Genomic DNA, 12,001 nt, shown 5'->3' with positions numbered 1-12,001 from the left:
CGTTAGGGAAATGCTGGTATCAAGTGATATCACCCAACATTTCCAGAAATACAAATCTTAGCCATTTCCTCAGGAAAACGTTTATATTGTTTTCTTTTCTTTATGTTTACAGATGAAGCATTCACTCATCCTGAAGGGCTTTCTCCTCTTGGTACTCACCATCTTCATATTTCGCCTGGCACGGAGTGGTAGGTGTCTGATATACGCTAATGCAAATTATTATGTTCATCCCGTTATCTCCTTGGTACTATGGCTTGGGCTAGATGATTTACAAATTGGAGACAAATTATTTTAGAAACACCGTTCCTTCATTGCATAATGTACTGTGATTGCGGAAATGCACTGAATAGATAAGGTGTGCACGACGGTAGGTCCAAGTATGAAACATGTTTGATATGGTAACAAAATGATGATGTAATTTCCCTGTTTGTTTTCTCTTAGATACAGCTGTAATACACTGTCCTGACATAGCCTACTTGGGTACTTCTGCTCAAATTACCTGTTCCACGCCTGTCGTCTTCAATAATACCATTTACAACGGCCCATACGGACCTGCGCCACAGTGTCCGGCGGAGTTCGACTGCACCAAAGTATCGGGATATAGTGCAAGCACCATCAACCAAACACGGACTGAACTTACGATAATCAGTGTTGAACCGAAACATGCAGGGAACTGGACATGTGTTGATAAAGGAGATAATGGAACAACGTTTTGTTATCTTGCTGTCGCAAGTAGGTAGACATGTTATGAAGAATAAAGAGAAATAGTTGGTGAATTAATAGGAAAAATTATTTCCCAAAAAAGATAAAATAGTTATGCATGTGTTCATGAATCATTATCAAATAGTGATGATACCATTTGTTTGAGAAAAGGTGAGCATAGCCTGAACCACCATTGTATGAATGGAATGTAAAGAGTTAACTTTGTGTTATATCACCGATGCCTTCCCTGTATTGCTGCATTCAAGCAGATGAATACGTGACACGGATTATCCACAAATTGGTTGTTGATTTGCGTTACTCTCACCAACATACTAGCTATATACCTCCTGCATGTACATAGTCGAGTTTGGATCAAACAAACCAGTGGTGGATATTGTGAGCAAAGGTACTTAATGTACTAGTAGGAGAATACACATCACATGTCATCTATGAAAGTATCCAACACAGGGTACTGTGAAAAGCTATAAGAGACTGATTATTCTTTATCCATCTTTACACATAGTCCGATATGCTTGCCGTAAAAGCTGATTATGATTGTAGTAAAAGGAGACTAACGGGATCGGGAGGTCAGGCTCGCTGAATTTGTTGATGCATGTCACCTATCCCAATTAAGTGGATCGATGCTCATGATATTAATCACTGGATTGTTTGGTCCAGACTCGATTATTTAGAGACCGCCGTAATATATCTGGAATATTGCTGAGTGCGGCGTTAAACTTTTTTCGTTAAGGTAAATAATTCAAAGTCTTCGTAAATAAAGGAGGATATTCAATTTTAGTTCTATTACATCACTAAACTTATTTTTATTAAAATGCAACTGATGTCATAACTTGATATAGATGTGACAATAATGATCCAAATGAAAGTTGCGGGATTCGCATATGTATACAATTATTCAAAACTTTATGTTTTAGAGATTCCCTCTGTCAACATAACCAGTGATGTGGGTGCTGATTCACTGAACCTGGGTGACAGAATATCCCTCACAGTGGACATTCGAGACTCTCATTGTTCTGAAGTTAATAACCTAACACTACAGGTCGGGAGTGTTACCCATACGATATGTAATACTGTGAGGAACGCTACCATCAAAAACCTGACCCAAACTGTACCCATCAATGTGACACAAACAGACTTCAGGGACGTGAAGCTTGTGTTTGTCTGTGGACATCACCAGTGGAATATTACTCCTGAAGGTGTAAACGAGCTACAGCAGAGTAGTAAGTATCATTTATGTCGTGATCCAGCTGTACGTCATATGACTCAAATATAATTAAGGCAGGTAACTTGTATCGTTTATCTATGTGTGTGTGTGTGTGTGTGCGTTTGTGTGTGTGCGTTTGTGTGTGTGTGTGCGTTTGTGTGTGTGTGCGTGATAATATCAACAGAGAGCATGCACTAGCGGTGACATTACATTGCAATTGGACCCGTGAAGATTCCGGGGTAGAATAGCTCTTCAGCAACCAATGCTTGCCGTAAAAGGTGACTATGCTTGTCGTAAAAGGCGACTAACGGGATCGGACGGTCAGGCTGGTTGACTTGGTTGACACATGTTATCGATCCCAATTGCGTGGATCGATGCTCATGATATTAATCACTGGATTGTCTGGTCCAGACTCGATTATTTACAGACCGCTGTCATATAGCTGGAATATTGCTGAGTGCGGCATTAAACAAAAAACAACAACAACATTGCAATTGCCATCGAAATAGACGTCGTACGTGTTGTCTTCCGGGTTGTCATGGGAGCAAAACAATGATATGGTCAGCTTGAGAAGTGTAAACAGTTTTCAATTCATTTTAGGTTAACATCGATCAAACGATGGCCCTTTGTTTTACAAGGATATTCAGATGACCATATATAGGCCTATAAGTGATCATCCTTCAGACACCACATTTTGTCAGTTAACGAAGGCAATCACAACAGACGTGTTCTGACACATCACATGCGTCCCCTGTGCTATTTAAATAGCATAGGTAATAAGTATTTTCAGTAAATATTTTTTTTAATTTGAAATTTACATGATACAGGTCTTTTCCATTGGACGAGAGGTGGCTCACATGACCGCAAAATCGACGTGCATAAGTGTATGAACGAAACAACTTGACGTTCATACGTTTTTTCACGAGACCATGTTCTTGAAATGACGTAAACACTGACGGACTACATCCACATTCCTGGGGAAACCCCTGGGAATTTCCTAGCACGAAAACATACATAAAGTGTCCTTTCTGACCATTTAGAACCTTTATTCTTGGTCTCAGCGTTTCAATATACATTGAGAAATGTCAGAGAGCATGACTGCATGATTGCTCACGAACATCCTCGCTATGGCCTATCTTAATGAACAAACGAAGAAATGCACATCTAAACTATCGTAGTATCGACTCGATCCGTGTCTTCGGCTGAGACTGACCGTCTCCAGCAATCTATTAATTTACCTTAGTGTATGTTTGACGCATATTTACTCACCTTTCAATGATCGGCCAGTTGATTAATGATGACTAACACATTTAACCGCCACAGGTTAATTAACAACTTCGGAAATCTCTCCCGTCACATTTATCGTGTCGGCCATTTTGACGTCGTGTAGGCCTACTTGATGTAAATGTATTACGCGCTGTCATAGTGACTGACCTAGTGAAAAGTCAATTCTTATTTAAATAGCATAGGTAATAAGCCTTTTCAGTATGTATAAACAAGGGCTTGCATGTATGGACATCTCATCGTGTCATGCTTTACTGACATTATTCTAGGGACAATGTATAACTATGTTGAATACTGAACATTGACGTCACGCCTGATGACAATTCTCGATGGTCTGTGATAGTGGCATCGGAATCTCCGATAAAGGGAGTCTCGGGTTAGTTCCGCGTGCAGAGACACGCCATTGCTAACTACTGAGGATGCAACAGCAACACCATGACGACGGGGATCGTCAACTAAGCAGCAGTAGGCACCTTACTTTGCCATTTAACACTGACATGAAATGATTAATTTGTCAGACTGAATGTTGTGTAACTGTGAGGACGTGATATATTGCCCATCTAATAATTCACCTCATCCTTGACATAATATATTGTGCAAATATAGTTTTCACCACAACTTATATATTTAACAAAAATACACATTATTAACTGAAAATATGTGTATTGAAAATACCACAATATATTCTGTTACAGAAACTAATGTACAAACCACTATTGACACAGGAGCTGTTTCTGTAGGAAGCACCCCAACGCCCACCGATGATTCAAAGCTGTTAATAGTTGCAGCAGGAGCCTCTTTGACTGTTGGTGTCATCATAATTATCACTATCGTGTGCTGCTGCTACCGCTGTAGAAAACAGGTAAATTCAGCTGAAACACACGAATCAAACCTTCCCTTTGCTCCTCCCTATATATCTGTGGGAGGGCCGGCAAATACGGCTTATTCCGACGTTGATGTTTTCACCGTAAAATTAAGCCAACAAAGCGCTGTCACCCATTAACATTGAGTAACATTGAGAGGTGGTGAAGATGTCCATGCAGCCACAAGAAAGGATGATGGAGTTGATTCATGTAGAGGCCATCGTACACCATATTTTCCTGATGTAGATGAACTTGATGTCCCTGCTAATAAAACCAAGAACATAAAGCAGAATGACCAATACGTCTTGCCATAGAGGTGGATGACATATGTTCGAAACCACTGTTTTTGGTTTTACTTTGGAATCTCACACAGACCTGTCAAACCTTTCCAAACCTTAGCATTTGTGTATTATCTTCGAGCATACTGTAACTGAAGCAAACAATTTATCGATGGCTATTCCTTTCAGCAGAATGTCTCACAAGACAACACTTTGTTTTCCTTTTCGCAAAAAGGACTTAGTGTAGTGCAAAAGCACTAATTCTCACAAATGCAAACAAACTGTCCAGCTCGTTCCTGACATCCGACACCTGAATTGTTTAACCTAAACCTTCCACTCACTCACCGGTTTGGTTTAGAAGTAGTTGAGCCCATCGTGGTTTCGTGATGATACTTTATTTTGAATAAGATTGTGTTGTTATATAATATGTATTGTATTTGTAGCCTTAAGTGGCAATAGCTTGGAGACACACATAAAAGCATTAATTACATTTTGACTGTAGGAGAGCACCATTTTGGTTTCTCTACACAAAATGAGTTTTTAAAATGAAATGAAAGTAACTTAATCTGGACATGTTTTAACCAATCGCCTGTCTCATGCTGTGATTTAGTCATGTTTCGTAATGAAGATAATCCATTCAATTTGTTCATTTTTGTTTGAAAATAGGTAAAATGTTCAGGGAAAAAATATCTCCTTTTGCTAAAGTTAACCAGTTTATATTTTGTAAGAACAAACTATTGCGCACTGAGCGATTATCTTCTTTAGCTTTAGGCGTAGTATAGAGCTTTATCACGCACTGACCTTGCAGTGCATATTCACTGACAGTGAGTGATTATCTCCCTTACCCGAATAGCTCTATTTCTCAGTACCTTATGCTATTCAGGCAGCCAGTGAGAAAGGTTTCAACGAGAAATTCAGGTCAAGCATGTCACGAGGACTTAATATTTCTCCCTTCACACTCCTACTGCAACTTATAGTTTAACGCGATTAAATACATGTAAAACAACGAGTTTTATATGAGAAATTTGAATTCAGTTGTTTTCATAATCATATGTATGGTGCCTGCTGTGCACAGTTAAGCACAGTATTGTTGCAAGTAGTTCATTGTATGTAATGTGTGATACATACCGTTTCAACCCTATATGTGCTTTACTTCTGGATACATAGGAAATCAACAGGTTGGAATGTAGGTTGCACTTATTTTCCTAAAAAAATAAAACGTTTGCATGATACATTCAGGATGTTTTGTTTGAACATAGTTACATAATTCTAAACAGACTTCAAATATAAACCCGTAATCACAACACAAACCAAGTTAACCAAACGGAACCGTACACAAGAGTAATGAGTGAGTAAGTTGGGTTTAACGCAACTTTGAATAGTATTCCACTTATATCACGGCGTGTCAGCTTGACGTGGGAGGAAAGCCCGAAGTGATGCAGGTCTTAGACGTTCACCACTTTGGTGAAACCCACGAGCACGGGTATTAATGCTGACAACATAATCGGGACAAACCGGAATTCGAACACACTGTCATAGGTTTCCCATTGTCAAAGGGACACAACTCTGCATGGTGAATACAGCGCCTAAGGCGAATGGGCTAACCGTGCCCCCGTACACAACTGGAACAAAATATCATACTACATGATGTTTTAGATGAGATTTATATTGCGTAACATTCCATGAAGAAACAGTGTCAGTATTACACTATCACAAACTTTAAAATATATGCACAATAAGTGTAAAACACACAGGTGCATTCCAAGTAAAAAGGATGTACTTTAAAACGATTTTATTTTTAAACAAGTATAACGGTATGGAAACACTATAGGAATTGAGCAAAGCTATTGAAAAGTTGAACATACAAGGAATTTGTTAATAATTGTAGATATGATAACCGATCTTGGAAATTGTTTCTGTATAACTGTTGGTAAAAATTATTAAGAAATGTTCATTTTAGCAGAGTGTGCCAAATTTTGTATCGTGATTGAGGATTATTTATGATTCTCTTTCTTGGTTGTGTTTTATACAAGACATTGCACAATGTTGCTCATCTTCTAAGACATCACATGTTTTATAGAGACGTTGTTCCAATTGGGTTAGTGTTTTGTTTATCTATCAGTTGATTTTTTTAGTTTGTGATAAGTTAAACAAACTTTTGAGAAATGTGACCTATGAGCTTTGTTTTTACAATATGTAAGATAATTCTCAATATTAATACATGACTTGACCAACCTGTGTGTTCTTAACTTGCTTTTGGATAAATGGATAAAACATGATTTACAGTGGATTCATTACAATTTTTTGGTGTTTACTGTTTCAAAAGGGTTTTGTTATTTAACGCATCAAACATTTTGACCAGAAAGATTGATATTTGCTGCCCAAAGCATGTTCTTAGAATGACATTTCTTGTGTTATCTATATCGGACTTGTAATGAATCATTTCATATATTACTGGTACTAATAGTGGGTATATACCAAGTTCTGACTTACAGGCCTAGTTACGTGATTTTTTGGCCTTCGTATTACTTGTGCTGACCATTTAAAGCAGTGTTTCTTTTATTGTGATTTCCAAAGATAACTAAATAAATAACAACCAATTTGTACTTTACACCAATCCTCTCATCCCATTGCTTAAACTTCCATCCTCTGCCTTTGACTTTATGTGTTGGGAAACAATTGATGCTCTGCAGCAGTCTCTACTTATCTATTTTGGAAATCTCAATGTAAAGTTAAGGATACGTTTAACAGCATATGTCGTATGAACTCAACTTGAATGTGACAAACCACGAAAGTGCTCGTGAAATATAATGTGCATACCTACGTCATGTTATGTTGGTTTTCCTCACATTCATTCTGTCTTAAGTATTTGCCAACTGTAAGGCAAGTTAACAACAAGTACCATTTTGCAGTGTCGATTGGCAGGACGCAGTTAGGGGATAGAAACCACCATAGACCAGTCTCGGGGCAGACACTGTATCCACTTGACCACGAGGCAGCCTCAGTATACGAACATTTCTCTTAAACGTCATTCTGTTGACCTGTTTCATTTTGTGAACCATTCCCCTGTAGGCGCTGAGATCCGGGAACGTGGGATCCGCTACTGCTAAGGCGGTGCCTTTAGAACAAGAAGTAGCTGGACTGCGTATTAATCCTGTTTATATAGGATCTCATGCGCATGTAATGGAAAGACAACTTGACAGTGCAGCCCAAGCAGATCCTAGCACACGTTTGGGAGGTATGTACACTCTGAGGGTATAATAATAGGATTGATATACACATTGTTCCAGAAGGGAAGGTGTACTTGTGCCACGCCGTTATAAACAAGAAAAAAATGTTTCTTCTTATTAAAATAGGAGAATAGCAAAACATGTGCTACGTATTATGAATTCCGAAATAACTGCCTGAAAACATTTCGGAATATTTGTCACAACCATATCCAATCTGTGTCTAATTAGGATAGAAGGGTTTAAGTGTAAATTATAAATGATCGTTGTGTACTTCAATACAATGCCAAAAATCATAATGCCAACAGAGGTGAGATATTGGGTTTTCCACAAGTGTCTGTTTTTCTATTGACAAGCGTGTGTGCAAATTATTTAAGACCATATATTAAATTGCGCGACTCATTGTCTTCTTATGTGTTAACTAAAGGTATTTCAGTGACTGAAATTACGTCTGATAGTGCTCATTTAATGATATAAGGATTAACATTCCCTTTTCCGAAACAACTTGTAAAGTAATAAGTAATACACAATTCCATTGCCTATCCATGAGTTGGGTAAGACGAAACAAATAAATTCAGGTGCACAATTGACCTGCTTTTCCATGTGATTGTGACGTATTTCCTTGGTGGGGTAGCTAGATACAGATACTTTGCTTGCGTATTCTTTTTTTTGAATTTCACTTTCAATGAATCGATATATTTTCAGAAAGACAAGTCACAATGTAAAACAGTTTGTATTGTCTATTTTTCTAGGTGGGGATTATCCTGAAACGAGAGGAGAATATGTTGGTCTGGATAGAAATGCTGCCCAACTTTCAAACATCTATGAACACCTGACCAGTTATGAACAAATTGGCAACCTGTGAAGTGCTGGTTTCATGCAAAGTAACGGGAATCTATCAATATCAATTCATCTTCACCTTGATTGAACTTCAAGAAAATAGTTGCCACTATTTGGAAACAATATTCACAATTAGTAATAACATTCAAGACAATGTGTTCAGGGACAATTGAGGTTTTACGTTCAACCGTTAAATAATATACCATATACACCTGTCCGTTATGGTGTATTGCTATATTTTGAATACAGCATAACATTATTTGCCTTGGTTAGAAGTAACAAATGCTATCAAATTAATAAGAAAAACTCTTCAAAAGTCATTTCAAGGTACATAATCTGTCAATGTGAAAGGCTTGTGGTAAATGAAATGGTGGATGCCATTTCAATATTTTGATCTCTTGAACAAAACGTCTTTCTAGATATTGTTGTCTTTTTATGACAAGTATGGTGGTCTACCTTCAGGCGATCTGTAGCCTGTTTTTATAATGTAATGTTATGTATACTGCTATTGATTTTATGCTTACATAATAGTTTTAAATTTATTTCTGTGAAAGTCTAGTTATTTTACTGTCCCTAGTTGGCAGGTGTTTTATATAAGTTTCAATATATGCATTATATTTAACTATTGATAGTCACGATATGGCTGAAATATTGCCGATGTGACTTAAAATTTTAACTCACTCACTCACTCACTCACTCACTTTTTATGACAGCATAAAATAGGGAAATCTATGACACCGCACTACTTTATCCACGGCACGATGACCGAAAACTCATCTTAAAATAATATCATGTTTGTTATTCCTTTAGTTACCACAATCCAAACTAGGGTATAAACAAGCAATTGTTTTGATGACAAGTCATTAAACTGTTGTGACGTTTCGGTGTAGATAGTAACGCCTATATGATATATCTGTATCTGCACCGAAACGTCACAAGAGCGTAAACATATTGCCATTCTCACAATTGTCTATGCAATGACATGAACATGTGTTCAGTGCAACATAGTTAGGGTGTAAAATATTCTCCTATGTCACTGGACAATGCTTGATTTGATTTATCAGAAGCAGGTATCAAATTCTATTCGATACCTCAAAATCAAAATAATGCCTTTTCCTACAAAAACCTTTCATATGAAGACATCAATCTATCGACGGCCTAGCATCAATGAGATTAACAATGGCTGTCGATCACCCATTAGACTTGTATACCTTCGATATCAGAACAACAGCTCATCGGACAAACTCAAATATGTTTCAGGACACATACATCAGTGAAACACACACTAGCCACTGTGACGGGGCCACACATTCATCAGTCACAAAAATGAGCAGTCTCTTTCATGTCGTTTGCAGCTTGGAAACGGCCAGCTTAAGCCATATTTCAAGGTGTTTTCGTTGGGAATGAGGTTAAATCAGCAGGCTCACTGCCACCAGTATATCATGACGTTAATGTGAATATAATTACAGATCTTCTGGGTGCATGACATGTGTGTGAATGTTTACCGCTATTTATCATATAATAGGTTTCGCGGCAGGATAAATGAAACAGATAAAAACGACACCCATTGGGGTCATATGCGGATAGAGATGAAAATATCAAAGGTAATGAAGGAACTACTTTCATGTTTTTAAACAAATATGGCGTCGTTCCAGTAAGAATTAACAATCTGCAATCTGGAGAAACTACTGAAATAATTTCTGCCATTATCAAATGAAATGTCTACTAGAATGAAAATCAGTGTTTAACTGTGACGTAGCTTAAGGCATTTTAAAAGGTTGGGCAACTTTGGAAATGAAAATTGCGAAATATTTCAGTGAGGACACTATCCTAGTGGGATCAATTTCCACGTGTGTCCTTGCAGACCTCTGCAGATTGGAAACTTGTCTCCACATTAAAACAGTTGGATTTGATCAAAATATGTCCGAATTGTTCTTTTTTGTCGACGTATGTATGTGGCCGTTTTTGTATATATTTGTTTTAATTTCATTTTAGGTGTTTAAATATTTGTATTATATATAACTAGTTGTTCGTTGTTCAAAGTATATCTGACCTGTTTTACCTAATAATTGCCCCATGGTAAGAGGCTTCATATGCTGATTGGCCAAGCTAACACCTATTGCTAAACTGCATGCTTTGATTACACTGCATCCTCTCTCAGCACATGAGCTGACAGAACTGCTAAGACCAGCAAAGCATTAAGGTATCATCTTAAATCAGGTGAATTAAATGGTTATTATCGCTATTTTGTGTTGTATTGAAATAATACAGTATGTTTAAAGTGTTATATTAAGTAAACTAAATGTATGCAATCTAATTGTTATGACTACATTTAATGTAATATTATAATATCATTAATGTCTGTCTGAAAGTATTGTAGATATGTATACAGAATGTGCAAGTGATATGGATTTATATTGTGTATACATTATACAGCCAAATGAAAGTCAAGGAGTTATTTCCCTTGGATGTCAGTCTTGTGTCGCATGTATATCACTGTATATGTTCTAGTATAATTGTTTAGCATACAGTCTATCTAGTGATTTAATGGATGACTGATATATGTAATACTTACTTGTAATAAGCCCATGCTATGTATCTAGCATTGGTGATAATGTTTATCATATTATGTAATTATGTGTTTCAGGGTGTCTGATATCTTACATCCTTGTTCTAACTCATCGCATTGCAATAAAGACCTCAACCCGTAGCATGTGTTTGTTCACTCTATAAAGGCATGCACTAAACTGCTACATGTACATCAGCTTGCACTTCGTAACGTTAGGTTTCATTTTTGACTGAAACTGCTCGTGTGCTAAGTGATTACTGTAAAACTAGCCATCACCCTATGCATGTTTGGTAACGGTGTATGAATCAAGATTGAAACATCTACAACTATAAAAAAAAAAGTTGATCATCCACGCTACAATGTCATCAGATACATATCCACATTCTAAATGTCTATCAAACGTATTGTGCGATGTCATCATAGCTGCAATATTTTAATTACTGCGGCATAAAACAACAAACAAAGATACAGTTCACTCAAAGCTTCAAAACCACACTTTACTGTGAAGAGACAAAGGGAGATTCTTCCCCTGTGGCATATTACATTGTTTTCCGAAACTAGGCTTATATATTCAGTCGCGTTTACATAGTTGCCAAATACAAAGGTAAGCAAAACTATGTACATTCATTTCCGAACAAAACCAACATAAATTGCTGATACAGAAGCAGCCAATGATTATAGGATCCGAAACTAATCATTGTGTCCTTCGTTGATGCCACAGCAACAGAGGCCTTCCATTGTCATGCAGTGGGTGAAGAAGTTTCTTTCTTCAACCATGACAACTGTAAGGCTGCCTTGATTGCCAGTGCCACACATACACAAGTATGCCACATTCATAAGTTCATTGAACAATAACCTGCTTCCAAGCAAACCCTCCCTTTCCTTCGAGGAGAATCTAAAAGTTTATGGACTGACGTATGAGGTGAGGTCCTAGGGGGTTTATTGTACTTATATGGCAATGTTCATGCACATGTCTGCTTGTGCTAGTCCGGACTTTTTCCCGTTTTATAGAG

At 37.4% G+C, this 12,001-nt stretch overlaps 1 protein-coding gene across 1 annotated transcript; it reads left to right on the top strand.

The window, feature by feature from the left end:
- Positions 1-112: 112 nt before the first annotated feature.
- LOC139456988 (uncharacterized) lies at positions 113-8,444 on the top strand. The gene is made up of 6 exons (XM_071238447.1): positions 113-188; positions 442-732; positions 1,638-1,943; positions 3,907-4,130; positions 7,425-7,590; positions 8,332-8,444. The coding sequence occupies exons 1-6, from the start codon at positions 113-115 to the stop codon at positions 8,442-8,444; spliced, it is 1,176 nt and encodes a 391-aa protein (XP_071094548.1).
- The last annotated feature ends 3,557 nt before the right edge of the window (positions 8,445-12,001 follow it).

The sequence above is a fragment of the Haliotis cracherodii genome, unplaced genomic scaffold (assembly GCF_022045235.1).
Source record: "Haliotis cracherodii isolate W230 unplaced genomic scaffold, xgHalCrac1.p SCAF_12, whole genome shotgun sequence".
NCBI lineage: Eukaryota > Metazoa > Mollusca > Gastropoda > Lepetellida > Haliotidae > Haliotis > Haliotis cracherodii.
Note: the sequence above shows the minus strand (reverse complement) of the source record. Positions and strands in the feature narration are given on the sequence as shown.

Excerpts from the sequence above, each read along its gene's own strand:
- LOC139456988 (XM_071238447.1), top strand. The coding sequence starts at position 113 with ATGAAGCATTCACTCATCCTGAAGGGCTTTCTCCTCTTGGTACTCACC. Across the intron at positions 189-441 it reads ATTTCGCCTGGCACGGAGTG|ATACAGCTGTAATACACTGT; the intron begins GTAGGTGTCTGA and ends GTTTTCTCTTAG. Across the intron at positions 733-1,637 it reads TTGTTATCTTGCTGTCGCAA|AGATTCCCTCTGTCAACATA; the intron begins GTAGGTAGACAT and ends TTTATGTTTTAG.